This window comes from Acipenser ruthenus, chromosome 14 (assembly GCF_902713425.1).
Source record: "Acipenser ruthenus chromosome 14, fAciRut3.2 maternal haplotype, whole genome shotgun sequence".
NCBI lineage: Eukaryota > Metazoa > Chordata > Actinopteri > Acipenseriformes > Acipenseridae > Acipenser > Acipenser ruthenus.
The window spans coordinates 6459882-6478786 of record NC_081202.1 but is presented as its reverse complement, the minus strand read 5'-3'; the positions used below and the strand labels follow the sequence as shown (position 1 = coordinate 6478786).

Below are 18905 nucleotides of genomic sequence, written 5' to 3'. Positions count from 1 at the left end.
ATTGTTCAGCACACTGACCAGTGCCCTGCAGAGGACAAAACCGTATATCCCACTGCACATAAATAACAGATATATGGGGGTTACAGTTCGTAACACTGTTATACCTGAATAAACACACTGGTTGTAAAGCTGGACGGTGTTCTCTGCACAATGGAACCCCTCCGATCCCAGTTCATAAGCAAAGTGCTAATCATTAGGACATAATGTTATTTGTCCTGCTGTAGTTCTTCAAAGGATGCCTGGAATGTTTGTACGCAGTTTCAAATGAGAAACGTCTGGTAGTTCTGATTTCTGTGATTAAACTGCATGAACGCAGGCCTGATTTACGTCCCATTATTAGAGGTTTAACTTACTGGAAGCCACAACAAGCAGTAAAAGCAACCATATTACATCAACTCTGCAGGTTCAGAAAGCGATCATATTTACATAACAGTGCTAAATTTAATTTATTAAAATGTGATATGGTAAACTAAGAGACTTACCCCTTGGCCAACAGCAACTCTTTCTAATGCCTTAAAGAAAAAGCAGTGACATGTTTATCCATTAAATTATTATATCATAAACACTGGTGCTTGAAGGCTGTTAAAGACCTACTTTTTATGATGTGCTTGTACAGGATTATGCTGAACTGCGGCCTTCACGTTCCGGAACAATCACACAAATGATGTTTCTATCATTGTCTGTGTTAGTCAAGGTGAAAATGTGTTACTAATTTCAGAAACACAGCTCTACCCTTTGTAAGGCCACATTAATGTAGTTGGCAAATGCTGAATTCTAACAATCATGATCCTTATTCATGTTATAAAATGTGATTCTTTGGTGTGTACTTACTATATTTTTACAGCATTCTTTTTTTATCAGGTTTATACCACATCAGAAAGAGCACCTTGCTGACAAGTCATTCCCTAAATGTAGACACAGCTGAAACCTGATTGCCACTATACCAGCCAAACAGCCACGCACCTCCACAGCTACTTCCATAGTGTGTTTAGAATGGTACTGCTAGGCTGTTGGAGCTCAGGAAGCTAAAGAATATTTAAAACATGAATTGCTAGTATATGACAAAGACACTGTAATCTAACACACACACATCCTTTAACAAAGTATACTTGGGTAATAGATTTCTATATGGCACACTACTACAACAAATAAATAAACATAATCATACCAGGCACGCTGACATTCTTGCATTTCTCCCACAGTTCCATTTTTGTTGTTTCATGTACTGACTCATAGGGAACCCCCATATGCCATTGGGAGATTCTGCAGAGAAAACAGATAGACAAACCCATTTCTGAAAGGAATACAACCATTAAATGGTCTATCACTAACAAGAAACAACTTTTTTTGCAGCTTTGACTTTAAAAGGGAAATGTGAAAAACCTACTTGCTCTTTAAAACTGTTTTTGTTTTATTCTTTTCACAAAATGTAACCTTGCACTTGCCCTTGACCAACACATCACATTGAAATAGCTTGTAAAGCACTATAAACAAAGTTTAAAGACGTAGTCATTATCAGTACCAAACTAAAGCAGAAATCCCCTTTTAATGGGGGTGTTAATGGCATTATGAGGGAAATGGGATCCACGACGATGAAGTCTTATAACTGGTTCCACAGTGCAAAGGGCCTCAATATAAAGGGGTGCACTGTAGTTGCAGTTCTTATCATTAACTGTGTCCTTACAGACAACATATATACTGTAGAAATCACTCAGTGCTTTAATGATTCTTCTCAGTTTCCCCATAGCCTAGCATGGTAACCGCAGTATCTCTCATCCCTTCCAACCGGTTAACTTAATCCATATTAGTGTCATTAAAATCAAGAACACTTCAGCACTGATAGCAAGTGGCATTTAGATAAATACATGTTTCCTAATAAGTCGACGCAAATAGAACTGTGATGGAATATGCCCCACTAACTTTAGACAACAAGCGAAAGAAACAGGCAAGGACAATAAAGTGATGAGATCTTAATTTTGTGTCAAAATGGAAAAAGATAAAAGGAACTTAAGTTATGCTGTAGCTTACATTTCTAACTCATGTATTTGTTTCCCCAAATGAAATTGCTGCAGCAAATAGCTGATAACTGCAGATAACTGATATGATTAACAGAACAGATACTGTATGGCATTACCTACATAGGTTTCTGTTTTAAATTTTTCATTATTGCAATACAGTACTGCAAATGTTATGATTAGGACTATTTCAAATTAACAATATAAAAAGTACAGCTGTCTGCTCAGTGGAAATGTTCATGCTCACTTTCAATTAGCTCACATCCACTCCCCATGTAAGTCTACTTTTTGGTGACTATGAGATTCAAAATCCCATATAAACATAGCTAATCATACAGAAACACAGTTATTTACTCTGTCTTATTATGGACCTGGCTCGCGGTGGTGCAACAGCACATCGTAAAATAAATGAAAATAATAACTGTACTGTATTGAAAGCATACTGCCCCAAAACATCTTAGCTGGAGATGTTCATCTCATTTGCAAAACACTTCCTGCAGGCAAGCAGGCAGATAACAGCATTGCCATTACAAAACATGGCACAATAAACAAACACACAATACAACCGTTGTGTTGCATGGTACAAGGTGTTTTACTATGTACCGTAACTTATGAACAGAATCCAGTTATAATGACACATCAGTATAATCAGAAAGCAGATGAATACCAGATGCCAAGAAATACACTGAACTGAACTTGGCTTGAAAGCTCCTAGTTCCCATATGCTCTTACTGCTTTAACAATATTTCCCCAATCAGCTACAGAAAATCTAGAAGCCTTAAAATCTTGTGGAGAAGATTACAGGATTGCCCGTTTAGTTGTTCAATTTGCGGCTCCTTATTTTAAACTAGTTGTCGTCACTCCCGGAACCCCCACAGGAGACTGTAGATAGATCCTAAATATTGAGACTAAATATTGATTTTGCACAATTTTGTAAATTTCTTTGAACCCAGTCGTCAGCAAGCAGTCGCCACAAGTGAAGGCGTGTTTTGAATGTGGTGCTTGTGGGTTAGATATCCTGCCTGGGTTGCGTCAGGCACTAGATGGGACTATAGACCGAGACCTGGCTTAGAGTGTAAAACTGATTACACCAAACCCCAAGATTCAGCTGTGTTATTTATTAAATGTTGCAGTGACTACTAACAACTCAAAATACCATTTGTGTCCTGTATTTCACAGTTGACTGTTCATGGGCTGCTCTATTTAATAACTAAATGAGGAATCCAGAATAATCAGCCAGCACTCAATAGGGGTCAAGTGGCTTGTGTAAGGACATCATCATAAGGAGAATAAACGCAGCACTCCATAAGTGCTCATTTATTTGGTATTAAACTTAGAAGCACTTTTATCAATAAAATATTTAGATCTTTTAAACTAACTGCTTTTAATTTCGGTTATTTCTACTGGCGGATCTAGCTTTATTTAGATGAAATAAAATTAAAAAGCAGCTCTGCTCATAGACTTTTAGAAATTCTGTTTTTCACATATATTTTTGACATCTATACAGTAAAACAGTGTGATCCACTCTTTGCTAACGGTCTCAAAATGAAGGTTTGGAATCAGTATGTTGGTCTGTGGGTTACAGCAAGTATGTCATTCAGCACAAGCAGCATATAATTTGGAGGTCAAAAGTAAAGAAAGGGGGGGGGGGGGGGGGGGGGAGCATGACCTAAACTATAGCTCCAGTAATAATGTTATAGAATATAGAGGATACTCCACGAACGCTGTTATTCCAGTTATTCCACAAAGGAGGATTGCCGAAAGGAAGCAAGTGGGTTATTTACTGCCATCCCCACGAGTGAAATAAACACAGCACTCTATGTGTGATCATGAAGAATTCTGTTTATATAACAAGAACAACGTATGGAAAATAAAGTATATTTAAACCTAAATGAAATACAAAAAAGTTATTCAAAACACTAGATCTTCAACAATATATCATACATGTACTGCATAATAAACAGTATAATATTGAACTGGGTGAGATTCTTTACCACAACTACTTTTGTTTAATCTCGTTTTCTCTCTCATTTTTTCAGAACAGAGAAATCCCAAATCAAAAAGTTGTATTTAACAGAGGCAGTGCTTGTTATGCTGACTGGTAAGCCTTCATTTTGAATCCTGCACATGTGGACCACTAAAGAGACCATGTTTTTGGTACCTGCACCTGAAAAAACAAAACCAAATGTATATTTTAAAATATGTTTTATCTTCAAAGCTGCCAAGCGACTGCACAGTACAACGCAATGTATCTGGATTTCACTCTTCACTGCAGAACGAACACTGTGGTACTTTTTAATTCAAACAGTACAGGCACGATAACATCCAAAAAGAATGACTGACAAGCTGCCAAAAATATACGTGAAAAACAGAATTTCTAAAAGTCTATGAGCAGAGCTGTTTTTTTTATTTTTATTTTTTAGTAAGATTCAGGATTACTCAGTTAATCACACCATCAGTTACCTGGGGGAATAAAGCAATCAGTGCAAACTGGCAGGTCACATTACTGTAGAAATATTCTGAATGTTTAACAGTAAGAAAAAGAAGGGATAACACAATAAATTATGAATCTGCCATGCTTGAAGTCAAAACACCAAACGTATTTATCTAAATCTTGTTCAAAATAGTTGCTTATTCCTTTACTGGAAAAAATAAATGAATAATACATTACAACTTTGTAACTGAATAATTTGATTTGTGGACAGTTCTGTTTTCTTATTTTTTCACTGTTTACTTGTGTTACAGTTTTTCTTTCAAATTGTCTAACTAAATTACATTTTTTAAAAATACAGTAAATGGAGAATGTAACATAAATGTTTGATTTGAGTTAGTTCATGAACTGTTTGGTAATGAATGTTAGGTTTCATGGATATTCAGTGATAACCCATCTACATTTCACTGTAAAGTCCTGCCTGGGTAAGTTCAAGTCACAGTCCACGTGCTGGCAGAGATGCAAAGATCTCTGTCATCAAATTGATGAGCTAACTAAAATGTAATAGCCCTGGTTAGGCATATGGTTCATACCATCTCTACTTTCCAATTCGGTCTGCTTTCTTTCAAATATTAAACCTTATGTGACTAAAAGAAATCCAATATAATGTAATACCTTCATTACAAAAACAAATCTGGATTTACTACATTTGGCAAAGAGATCAGTAGTGATTGCTAAAGGAAGAAACAGGACTGTTGAGTAAATTTTAGAGGTTCAAACCGAACCAATAAAATATTCATCAATCTACTTTACACTGTATGATAAAAATAAAAAATATATATATATACAATTAAACCAACTACTGTATCTGCTTATAAAACAGGGTTTTGCTTCACAAATTATGTATTGGTAATACATTGATAATGACAGTGATTTATAAGACTGAATGAAACTATTAAAAGTTACATATTAGAGGTTATATGCCAGTTACACAGTTTTTTGTTAAAGGAAATACACTAGGATGAAACATTGAAATTAACCATAAATTACATCTAAACAGATCCTATCAATTATAAATTACACTTTTAATAGTGTGTCAAGTTCAGTTACATGGCATTACAGTGTATTGTTTTACAATGGTTACCATAGCAGTTTTCTTTTTTGTTTTGATATTAAGCTGAACTAATATGCTTATTAAGTGCACTTAACAAGCTTGCTACATTTTTTTTATGTTATTCTAAGTTTAGAAAAAAGTGAAAAAATACACACAACAGGTGCCCACAGTAATGGCTTGGCTGACAGGAGGTCCTATATTCATGCATAAGCACGCCCCGTCTGTACAGCTTCCCAGTTCCAATGTGTCTAGATTTCAATATGGAAGAATATGTGTAATATCTAGAACACTTACAATCATGAACTTGATCAGGAGACTTTACAAAGCTAAGAAGTCAGTTATTCAACAACTGCTGTCCTTTTTTATTTTTATTTTTTTAACCCTCCCTCCCCCTGGGCGGCGCTCGGCCAATTGAGCGCTGTCCCCTGGAAGCTCCCGTCTTCGGTCGGCAAAGGAATAGCCTGGACTCGAACTCGCGACGACCAGACTATAGGGCGCATCCTGCACTCCACGCGGAGGGCCTTTACTGGATGCGCCACTCGGGAGCCCCCATATCACAGGTATCTTAACTAACGTACTCTTCATGTTGTTACAGTCACTTGGTATATCATGTTCTGTGACAGTCGTCCCACCTTGGTTCAACAGGGTGTAAGCTTTATCCTCCCTCTCTCTCTTTGAAATACAACATTTACATTTATAAAACAAAACTGGAATATTAATGTGCGTTCTTCTGTACTGGACACAGTTTGTTGCACTGGCTGAGAAACTGGTTGGGAAGAAATTAGTAAATGAGAAGTTTTATTCTAAACAAATGGTCTGATTGAGCAATCATACCCACCCTGGATTGACCCATCTTTCTTAACAGACCCAGATTAAAGAATTCTGATGTAACCCACAGACCAACTCCACATATGGACAGCATCCCACCAAGTTCATCCGCAAGTTCACTCAAAGAGGCTGAAGCACTCAGTCCCTCCTGTGTGCCAAAATCTGAATGGAGATCATCTGCAGCTGTCTGCATGAGGTAACTGTCAGTGGATTGGCAAAGCAGTGCATCTACATACTATCTGGCAAGGCCTGCTTTCAAAGCTGAATAAGAAAAAAAGTAACACGATACAGAAATCCAGTTAAAAAAGCCACTCTGAAGCTTCAATGTAAAAGACTGGCACACATTTGCATGTCAGCTGACTACACTGGATGATTTGACCAGGGTGCCTTGGCAGTGCCCAGCTGAAATTAGCTATAAAATGGCCAGCCACATGTATAATTGAGACAGGGAGCTTGTAAGGTATCTCTAAAGCACTATGTTTAAGTGCTCTGACCTTCTGCAGAGACTTAAATGAAGTCATCAGTGTTAGCCTACAAGATCACAGCTTTCAAGCACAAGACAACACAGGTGCTTGTGCCCCGCTGCACTTTTTGGAAAAGGAATTCCGATTAAACGTACACATATAAAGTCTGTATATCAAACAGTTTGATTCACACAAACCTTATCCACAGACCTCAAATACTGTCCTTTATTGCAAATCTGGATTTCAGACCACACCACATCACACGACAAAATCTCTGTGTTGAAATATCAAAACAACACACTCTACTGTTAGCGACTGTAACACATATTTAAAAGGAAATAATAAACATGTAACTCCAAAATCTCAGACAACCTTAATTCTGCTAATGTATGCATGCATTTGGTACAAACAGGGCTTAATGGCTGAGCCTTCCTAGTATAAAAGCTTTACGAAAAATATCGACAAACTCCTAATGCTCTTGAAATTCAGACTTGACCAGCTGTTACAACATGACAAACAATTGTTATTTGCTATAAATTGGCTATTCAAAATCCTTAGTGCTGTGCCATATGCAATTTTAAAAATGCAGCCATTAACACAAGTAGTAAATCCAGAAAAACAGAAAAAATGTCAATCCAGTGACCGGTTAATCCACTGTATATTTCATATGTTTCAGAAGGGTTTCAATTGTGAAAATAAGAGATTTTGTTCCAGTAAAAACATGTAACTAAATATAATGTATTGTAGCTTGCAGCTTAATATGATACAGATATTTAGGAGGATATTTATTTAAATTAGTTGAATCTTTGAGCAACAAGAAAAGCATGCTTGTTTTAACAGCATAGTTATTCTTTTGTTCTTAGGCCAGTGTGGTAGTTGCCAGATAAAAATGGCATGAATTTCAATTGGCACGTTGTAACAAATGACGTTAATAGGGCAGACATTAATAACCACATGTTTTCTTGGTGTGGAAATGTACCACAATGTACCATTTAGCAGTTTTCAAATTTGTATCTTAAAAGGTATACTAACAGACCCACCTGCTAGCATAGTCTGTATATTCCTGCTTGGATATCAACCATGAAAAATAGCCCATATTTAACTGGCTAAAAGTTCAAGAAAATACATTTACAAAAAACATACAAGGCCTGTGTGACTACTTAAATGTAGGAGGGACTATTTACACTGGCATGCAATTAGTTTTGCTTTACAAGGAAGGAGCTTATTGAGATTTACATTTAAATTTCAAGGACAGCCTGAAATGCAAATGGTAGAAAAACAGGCAGCACATTTTACATATAAAGGATAACATAATCTAAAATATCAGTGGTATACACTGGAAACTTCAATGCAACGTTTTTTGTTTTTTTTTAAGAAAAATATAGCAGGGATATTTTCTTCTGTCACATAGACTAAACCAGACTAGTACAATGCACTTATCGCTGTGATGTGTTCTTGGATCACAATTTAACACACATCTAACCATACAGTAACATTACAGTACATAAAGTCTGGTCAGCAAATAGTTGGCACAAGTTTTGTAAACATGGTCTGCGCAATTCAAACACAAGGGTGCCGACCTAACAAGAATATACAGCTGGCATTAAAGCTGAAACGTTTCAGGTTCCTTTATTAAAGCAAGGCTCTGCTTTTGTTGAATGTATATGTAATGTGTTCAGTGAGACACAAGAGCAATAGAAGGGTACAGCAGCCAAGCATTATGCACTACTGCAGCAACAGCTACAAAGAGATGTCCGAGGCATGGTTTCAGCCTCTTGGGTAAAGATTTAGGCCAAAAATCATAAATTATGTGTAGTTCAGGTTAATAAAGTTTACAGTGAAACCATTTATCATGAAGCTGGTCAACAAAGCTTGATGAAATACCATCTGAATTTTAGGGTTTACGTTCAAGCTGTGTAAACCTTGAGAAAAAACAAATTCACATTTAGTCCTCTTTTTATTATTATTATTTTTATTGATTTAGTTTGCACTCTTGAGGGCTGTAATTTTTAGGCTGCTGGGAGCAAACGGCTCAAATAAAATAAAAAACCTGTGTTTTCGTATACGAAAAAAACAGAATTGACTAGGTTCAAATGAGCACATGATGATTAGAATACTATGAAAGTTTCACTCTGGCATAAAGGACTGTCTCTAGTGTTTCATTTATACTTTAGTGGGAGTCCATCAATTTTTGTTTGCATCTTACAGACCACCACTGACTAAAACATCATCAGTTGGAAAGGTGGGAATAGAAGATTTGCAAATTGATGCACTGCTGTCTGTTGGTGGCTGACAGCAGTTAAGTGCAATATCTAATGCCTCTTTTCCACTGTACAACCGAGCTGCTCCAGGGCTGTACTAAGAACTCACGGTGCAGTTAAGGGGAGCCTTGGATGTTTTTCCACTGCAGAGCCGAGCCATGCTATTGATGTCACATGCAACGAAAGATAGTTATTAATGAATTCAGTTGCCAAAAGATGTGCAAACAAATGGTGTTCAAAAATAAACAGACCACCAGTACAGCTGTATCTTGGATCACTATATTTTGTAAATATATTTAGGAATGTCTTTATAATCAACACATTTTACTGATTATATAGACTTACTAAAGTTAAATGAGTTCTGTTGAAGGGGAAAAAAGAAGGTTTTAAAAATATGATTTGCCAAACATATCTCTTTTTTTTGTTAGGTGAAAAGATTGTGTGCAAGCGCAACGAGAGCCATAGTTGTACAGCGGTACAGTATTTTGTTTGACTATATTTTGTAAATAAGTTTAGAATTGTTTTATTTTTGCTTTTTTTCTTCTTATATGAATATAATAATGGTTAAGGATGAGAAATTTGGTAGAATTTTGTGTTTTTGAGTGTGTGAGTTAAGTGTACCGCACCTGTGGTTTATATCCCTTTGCTTCAAATCATCAGAAATTCGGGCATAAACTTTCTCATTTCTCATGCACAACTCCAGATCTTCCTGAATAACACTTCTATCTGCCCACAGAGAAACTAGAGCCTGCACTTCCTCAGTGTCCCAATGCTACTTTTCTCTCAACACACTCACTGCCCAGCATGTTTGTTGTTTTTCTTTCTGGAGTGTACTGACTGATGCAACGTAAATGACGAAAATCCTTAACCCCGCCCCTGGCTCGGCTTGCAGCCAGATTCAGATGTCTTGTGAGGCTGGAGTTTCACGGTTTGGTTCTCGCTCGGCTCGACAAATAGCCAGTGGAGAACCACCCGTACTCGTACCGTACCGAGCCCTCGTGGGTCGGATGTGCCACTGGAGAAGGGGTACACAGTCAGCACTCACATATCCGACCCTACAAAATGTTTACTTTAGTGACGGTTAAACGCGTGTGACGCATATCTGATTATTTCATTTTGGCCTGTTCCAACCATTGTCTGTTTTTCAGGGAACACAAAAAAGATACAATATCAAAAATACAAATCTGAAGGACTGAGTTTGAAAATAAGTAGGCTTCCATTTAGATGTATTGTATTGGTTTTGTTGGTACAGTACTATATTTTCAACAGAAGTAGTATTTTAATTCAGAACGATATGATTCTGAAAATATCACTTGCCAAAAGAGTCGACACGTGGACTGTAACACAGTACATACTTTTAAATCCAGTACATATTTTTATGTAAAATTCCCTAGTAATATATATAGCGATTGAATTACTTTCCTCCAGTAACTGACAATCTTGCTTTAAATCTACAACTGTTAGCGTGTAAACTACGCAACATTACACTCAGGTAACAATTTTGCAAATGTCTATGTATGGCTCAAAATTAAATCACAGTATTTAAATGAAGAGATGCTCACTGCCTAAATGACTCCATTCATTTGAAAACGAGTTCAGTTAATCTCAATAGAAACCTCAGGGCACTACCAAAACTAAACGGAAGAAAAGCAAAACATCAAAATGGTAAATATGTAAGAGTGCTACTCTGCCACTGAGCGCTCTGAGTTCATTGGAACACCAAGCCTGGTAGCTTGGAAGTGGTTGCTGAACAGCGAGTTTCCATTTCAGTGACAAATGGACGCACTTTTTGATTAATATTAGAAAAGTTACTCAAGAGTTCTGGGAATGCAGGATTCCAGTACTTTGCTATTTTTACTTGAAATTTAAGTAAAGGCTGGCTTCTCTTTGAAAAGCAATGGAAACCATAGTTACACAAGGATTAGGTCCTGAGAGAGTTCTCATTATTTACATTTCAATGCGTTTTTTTTCCTGACGAGACACTTACATTAAGGATCAATTCTTCATTTAAACTGCTAATAATAATAGTAAGAACACTTTACTTTTAGGAATAGTTGCACATACAGCGCTCCCTCATTATAAGGCACCCCTTTAGATCGCAGAACAGGCTATAAGGCAGTATGGTCATTTGCCTCTTACCTCTGGCTCCCGACTCTAACATCATAAAGTGGGGGCACTGTATCTGTAATTATGTTGATCTTAAGAACAATGTTAGAAATGTTTGTGATTAATCTGAACAGGGACTAGCTGCTGAGAAACCACATTCAACAGTACTGTAAACTTTATGACCATTAGATTTTCTAAATAACAAATACTTATAATAATGTATGATGACTGCAGCACCCTAACCACATATCAACATGACACTCAGTGTTACACTGTGTTCTGTATTATATGGAAAGACAGCTGAATATTACCTTGTCTTGGACAATCAAACTCCTCTGATAAAAGGTGATAGCAGCAGCCCACACTACACACAGCCTTCAGTTCGGGTTTGGCAGTGAATATCCTCAGTGTGCTTGAGGCAAGGTCACCACATGTGTGGAGGCCAACCATTACTGAGTCCTACAAAAAAAATACAAAAGATTTATATTAGCAGAGTAAAACTACAGTTCATTTTATTTTATAAGAACAGATTCCATTCCCATTGAGATACAGCCCTGGCAGGCAGAAGCAACAATACATCTAAAAATATATATACATACTGTATATATACAGTACAACCACATTTACAATGACTCGTTACAAGCAGAACTCAGGAATGTGCTTTATTAGCTAATGTGTAGAAATGCACACGGTTCCAGATGTTGCTTCAATCTTATGTGAGCTGAAAGACTGTCCTGAGAAATGGGTGAAGGAGGCTGGGGTTTTATATGTTGTGCTGTCATGCACTCAATTCTACAGCCAGCAGGATGGTTAATTAATGCAGGAGAAACAGGCAGAGACATTCAACAATACGGTAGTGCCTTGGGTTTGTGTGCCTTCCTTGTGGTTAATCTCCAGCAATGTTCCACCTCAGTATAGTCCATAACTATGATTGGCGAGTGAAGGTCCCATATCTACTGTACTTTAAAATGGGACTTGTATTAGGTGTAGTATCCCAACACAAAATAAAACTAAATATGAGAAGCTCCACGATCCTGACTAAGCGTGTCAAGATGTAATTTTTATTGCACTACTTGGTCATTTTGATTTTATTTATTTATTTATTTTGAATTACTGCAAGCAACATATGTATTGTCAACCACGTGGGAGAGTCTGCCACCTTGTGACACATACAGGTTACGACAAATTTCATTTCAGTGGTGCAGAAGCAAAGCACTAACACATGCTGCTTTCCTGTAATAGAAATATCTAACTTAAATGTGTGCCTGCTCTGCTTTATTCTAACCTTACTGGGTTGTAGAGCAGACTACAGTTTAAGAAATCTGCACCCTAGTGTTATTACCCTGTAGGTTACTTTGATTTTGATCCACGTTATGTTGTATACTCTTAGAATTAATCAGATTCCTACTTTAAAAGTAACAAAGATCAATGAAGACAGCTATATTTCATTCAGTAGTGCCACAGAACAGGTATGATCTCCTAGAGTTCTGTTTTCGCTGTAATGTAGGAGGTCAGAGGTGAATACAAGCTGCTGTCACATCTGGTTTTGGACTCTCTCTTTAAATTCTCTTGCTTCCTTCTCTCTTTCTCCTCGCTGCTCAGTTCTGCTGGGTTTTTCCGTGGGGTAGGTAATTCCACTACTTCACTTGACAAGATACCAAAGAATGGGCTGCCATCTGCTTCCAAGTCCTCCGTTTCCGACTGTTCTCCATTAATGTTCTCCCCTCCCACTTTAACAGTATGCTCTGGGGAGTCCAATGAACCAGCAGGTCCATCTACAGCAGCTTTATGCATGAGGACTAACAGCTCTTGTACCTTTTCACTGGGAGTTAGCCCAGCCTCATTCATGCTGCTGTGGTCTTCCTGTATCTCTGATACAGTTTCCTCTATCACTGGCTCTCTTGTCCTTTGGTTTAATGTTTACTGACCAGAATCTGTTGGTGCTGTGCACAAACTGTCAACATTAACTACACAGAGGTTTAGCAAAATAAAGCCCTTTTACCTAAGAATTCATAACTACAGAACATAAAAAGTGTCTGAGTGCTTAATCAGTGTTCTTTTCTCTGTTCTTTTGCACCGAGTGTTGATATTTGAAAGGTATGTGGAATCTTGGCACTTGGCTTATCAGAAGCAAGTAGATCACAGTATAAGAAACACTTACCTGCTGTATATTGCAGTACTTGGCTAAACTTGCCACCAGTTCTGACATGATTTTAACTTCATGGGATTTCTTGTCATTCATAAAGTCATCTGTTCCCAGGGCTTTATCTAGAAGGGATGGTACAAGTTACATTTATTGCCAAAGATGTGCTGTTGCTTTGGCTCAACTAGCAACTTAGTCGTGGTTAAAACATGAACATTGCAATATTTCAAATGCATTTATAACAATACAGGCATTTTAGATCAATGTATTGTGGTCTGTGTATGTAGCTACTGTAAACAGCAAGGAACAGGCTTTGACATGTACTACTATAGTTTCAACAGCCTCTGAGCTGCTCCAATCTTGCAAATAACAGCGCATCTCAACAATATGTATAATGGACACTGACATGCAAAGGAGAGAAAAAATACTTTGGCTTGATATCCTTTAAATAGAGGACTGCACACAGCTGGTGCGCCTAACTTGCCAACATTAAAATACAGTGTTGGCATTTTCAAGAGTGTGTTGATCACTCAAACAGCCCTTGAACTTGACATTCTGTTTTCCTGTTACTCAGTACTTACTGGCCTGTTCCTTTAATTTCTCCTTACAATACCGTTTTTGTTTGTATCTTAGGTCTATTTCACATACTGCTTCCATGCCACTTGAGAACTAAAAACGGTAGCTTTGTTCTGAAAACATCCCTCGTCACACAGTAAATACAAAATCAGAGCTATCAGCATAAACATAGCCATGCTCTTCACCCAACATTTCCATGTAAAAATGTTTGACAAGCAGACAGAGATGCCTCCATAGACCCAAAAATTCAGACACTTTCAATAAATAGATGCGCGCGCTTCCTTATATATGTTAATCCTCATAAGGAACTACAGACTAAGTCTGACTTAGTTTAGTAGGTTTCTCTAAGTGTTTTCTTATAATTCTCATTGAGTGTTATAAAGTTATGGGTGGCTTCTCCAGAAATGTGTGAAAATGTAAGTGATGCACAGATGGGACATCCATGTCACTACCTGTGCTTTCCCGCCCCCTTCCTTGTAGCCCCTGCAGCAAATCCTCCAGCGACGTGCACACCTGAAGATGCGGCAGGGAGTGGGCTTTCGCTGCCTGAAGAAAGCTGGCCACAACCACTAACTTTAGAGAGTCATCACCGAAACCACAGAAACACAGGCTGCTTTCTGTTTAAATAATAACAATTAACACAATATATAGTATTAGCTAAATGTACGACCATATGCATAAGACACATTTGCAATGTGAAGCATTCGTGGGAGACGTGGAATCTAAGATATCGCATTCACTTTCAATATTCTTGTACTTTGATCATCGCCAATTGTCAAATATGAAATATCCCTTTACGATGGGTAGTGGCTGAGTGGATTGGCAGTGTTGTCTAGAAGTAGAAAAGCGTTCCAGGTGATCTCACACGTGCTGTAATGTTAAGGGTTTCTGAGAGCGAGCATTTCCTTAATAAACATGCTGGGACGCTACTCTTGATTGCCTTGAAAGCACATTCAAATTAGAATGGTAATGTTCTATCAGCACTGCATTTTTCATCTTTGGTATTTTAAATATAACCACAACCCTCTGGTCTGAGAAAAGTCCTGACCTGTGGGCCACCTACCTTCTTCTACAGGCACTAGCGCCGTCTGCTGGTTGCAGCCTGTGATTACCACCAAGACTTTTCAGGTGCGACAGCTACAAACTCATTCCAAACATCCTCGGTATAAAAATCGACAGTGTGAGCGTTTAATATCCTCAGCGAGGCACTGAGAAATCTTTGATAGCATCCAGTTTATTTCTCACAGTTTCGATAGATACCACCTATTAACGATGATAACATTTTTTATTTCAGTTTAACTTTTGCAGAAACCTTCTAAAGCTGCGGCTTCAATGGAAGCGCGAGTAATAGCATGCAGATTTTCTTTCATTTTTTTTTTTTTTTTTAATAACGCCTCTTAGAAGTCATGTTGGTAGTACCGAAATGCATTTGCCTCACGGTATTCCAAATGGCCGACCAAAATGTGTGAATTTTGCCACAACAAATATGTCTCCCCTTTGGGCTCTGCATTCACGCCTATGTCTGAACTAAATGTGATGACGCAAAGAACCCGCGACTCCTGTAAACTCATCAGAAGTAGCTGAAGTGAAGTACGGCGTGGTTGTATAAACGTGTTTTGTTGATAAGTTATCTGGAATATGGCATCAGCAGCCAAATTAGAAAACACGAAAAAGGCAGCATTTTCTGCCCACCATGCTTATAAAAACAAAGGACAGCTTCCTTCCTCGGCTAGTATTATGAAAACGAAACGCAAATGGATACCACCAGATAAAGCGTTTGCTGGTAGCGTGAAAGAAGGTATATCATGTGTTAACTTGTATGTCTGCTGCTGTTTCGTAGTACCGCTGTATTATATGAGTACAGACATGAGTGTGCTTTTGCTAATCTGATCTGTAAGTGTACTATATGTGCTTTTCAGCCAAAACATATGACATGTGTTGCATGTTTCAACAATGTTGCCTCGATCAAATTCCTGAATTGTATTTCTCTGAGTGAGTGACACTGCTAACGCAGGTTAACTGCAGACACATTAGGTTTCCCTCGCGCAGACTAACTTTGGGATAGCACACAGAATTACATTATTATTATTATTATTATTATTATTATTATTATTTATTTATTTATTTATTTATTTATTTATTTATTTATTTAAATTATAGTGTTAGCAGCAGCGTCACTCGTCCCCAATTGTTCCAATGTTGAAGATCTTTTGGTTAATATAATTTGGGATGTGGTTCCTGGTCAATTTCACTTCAGCAGTGTGTGAGGAAACCATCGCGCCATTCTGAATTGTATCTTAAAATGTCTTAATGTTATGCTCAGGACAGGGCTTTGCGTTCCATAGAAAACAGAAGGTTCAGTATGAATACAAGAAACTGCTGCGCAAGGAAAGGAGAGCAAAATCCCAACCAGTGGTGCAGTACACGGACAGTTACCCGGAGCATCTGAAGCACTTGTATCTGGCAGAGGAAGAAATGATAAAGAATGAGGAACAGCAGAAGAAGAAAGAAAGGAGAGCGAGAGATGTGAACCCCTTGCCAGAAGAGGCAGCTACTCCTGCAAGTACAACTACTGTGGCTACTTCGACTACTTCTGATACTGAGCCCAAGAGGTATGCACTATGACTGCACCACGTCCTTCAGAGAAACATTGAACAGAGAGATCACCAATCTCTGTAAACATTTGTTGGCATTATAAATTCCCTGTTGATAAAACGTAACTGACAGCAGGTTTTCTATCTATTTCCATTTCAGACCTGATAAAAAAGAACAGAAATTCAAGAAGACATCATACCAAAAGACGAAAGAGGAGTATGAATGGATCCAGACCAAGCGTGCTCAAAAGAGACGGGTGAGTACCTACAAATAAGCGAGCTTGTGAGCCTTGTCCTGTATTCTGAAATACAGTATCACAAACTGAGTACTGCTAAAAGAGACTGGACAGCGTTTAGTTTAAAAAAAAAAAAAGTATTAACTTGCTTTAGATAATTGTTTTAGGACATAAGGACGGTTTCTAGCACTACAAAGCCACATTGTATGGTGCAATTTAATTTAATACAGTAATTATGGTTTGATGTCCCTAGGGGGACCGTGCAGGTGTTTTGTATGAAATTGATCATTTATAACATGAGGTTTGTAATCCTCTTAAATTGTTCATTTCCTTTTTAATTTCCAGCTGTAAGCTTCTATTTGCCAGAAGATTAATGTGTTGGCTGTCATGCTACATTTTAAATAAGCTTTTTTAATAGTTACAGTTATTCCTGGTTGCTGATCTCAATTGTTTAAGCTGCTTATGTTGCACAGTGAACATCAATCGACTATGACTTACTATACTTAATGGTATTTTTCTCTTTTTTTCTTTTTCTAGGAGGCAGAGAAGAACAAACAACAAAGACAGGAGGCTCTGAGGATATACAAGCAAAAGAAAATGGAAACGTATCAAATATTGAGCAGGAAGACTAAAAAGGGACAGCCTAACCTGAATGTACAGATGGAATATCTGCTTCAGAAAATTCAAGACAATCAGTCCAAGGGAAGCAAGTAACTTGACAAATGGCTTCCAGTATAAGAAGGCGCAGTGTTCACTGTATTGTAGTAGTCGTACATCACAAGGATTTTCAAATGTACCTACTTACCTTCTGGTTCCAAATAAACATGGTTGTGAATATATACACTCACTGTTTTGTAAGATGACATGTATTTTACTCTTCCTCATGTATTTTGTTGATTGCATAGTATTGGTGAATATGGCTGGAAATGGAATACTGCGGAAATGCTTTATTGCTGTGCACTTCCTCAATGCAGTCATTTCATTCATTGTTCATGTCATCATCACGCAAATCAGATGTTTATTTTAGATTTATTTTTAATTTTTGTTCTATTAACAGTAAGTAAAGATATGTAACAGTAAGAGGCTGTGTGGTCCAGTGGTTAAAGAAAAGGGCTTGCAACCAGGAGGTCCCTGGTTCAAATCCCACCTCAGCCACTGACTCATTGTGTGACCCTGAGCAAGTCACTTAACCTCCTTGTGCTCCGTCTTTCGGGTGAGACGTAATTGTAAGTGACTCAGCAGCTGATGCATAGTTCACACACCTGAGTCTGTAAGTCGCCTTGGATAAAGGCACCTGCTAAATAAACAAATAATAATAATGTTTGTTTTATTCAGGGGTGAAATTCTGCCGGTACTCCACATCAGATCTTATTTTAATGCCTGTACTGGGTAGCGGGACTTATTTCATCTGCTTTTCCTCCAATGCGGGTGCATTCTGTTCATTCACACTAGTGCATTGTTTCTCAAATGTGCTTTCATTCAGCATAGTTCATGCTGCTCGCATTCTGTTTTCTAATACTTCTCTCTCCTAGCTACTGGCCACCATTAAAGTCAGTATAAACACTGCATGTTGATTGGCTGAGCTTGCATTCTGATTAGATTTCATTTTGGCATGTGTCACAAAATTCATTGGTTGATCAACAAGAGAAGATTAGCAGTGAGATGTGAAAACAGTGGCATGGAGTAATTATGATTTTCTTAAATTCTGAGAAACTATCACAATATTCGAACAACGTTAGTGTCTGTCATAAATTACACAGTTGGTACATACTCAAAATAATTATCACAACGTGCTTTGTCTTGCACCGATTTCTAAAATGGTAAATGATATGTGGGACAGTAGGGATTAACATGAAGTGATGCTTCAGATTTGGCATACGAGTCAGAGTATGGATGCAGGTGTGCTTTTACGCTTTCCAAACACTGGCACAACTTGCAAGGTAAATGTCAAGTACAGTGATCAAAGGTTTGTTTTGTTGTGATCCAAGTATCTTCTGACACGAGGACTGTAAATGTACAGTGCCCTACAGTTTATTTAATTTAAAATGTGTAGTTTGTCACTTTGTTATTGTGTATGAGCCACAATGTCAGGGATTTAAAAAAATAAATAAAAGCAAAAAGCTGATCTCTACTTTTA

General features: G+C 37.7%; 1 protein-coding gene and 1 pseudogene across 1 annotated transcript; one reads left to right on the top strand and one right to left on the bottom strand.

Annotated features, from left to right (window-relative positions):
* Positions 1-15509, bottom strand: part of LOC117419710 (probable methyltransferase-like protein 25) — a 25001-nt pseudogene extending 9492 nt beyond the window's left edge.
* LOC117419342 (thyroid transcription factor 1-associated protein 26 homolog) lies at positions 15357-18905 on the top strand. The gene is made up of 4 exons (XM_034032003.2): positions 15357-15736; positions 16262-16550; positions 16693-16789; positions 17306-18905. The coding sequence occupies exons 1-4, from the start codon at positions 15577-15579 to the stop codon at positions 17480-17482; spliced, it is 723 nt and encodes a 240-aa protein (XP_033887894.2). The 5' UTR covers positions 15357-15576; the 3' UTR covers positions 17483-18905.

Coding starts and splice junctions, on each gene's coding strand:
- LOC117419342 (XM_034032003.2), top strand. CDS start 15,577: ATGGCATCAGCAGCCAAATTAGAAAACACGAAAAAGGCAGCATTTTCT. Junction 15,737..16,261: donor TGCTGGTAGCGTGAAAGAAG/GTATATCATGTG, acceptor TGTTATGCTCAG/GACAGGGCTTTGCGTTCCAT. Junction 16,551..16,692: donor TCTGATACTGAGCCCAAGAG/GTATGCACTATG, acceptor TTTCCATTTCAG/ACCTGATAAAAAAGAACAGA.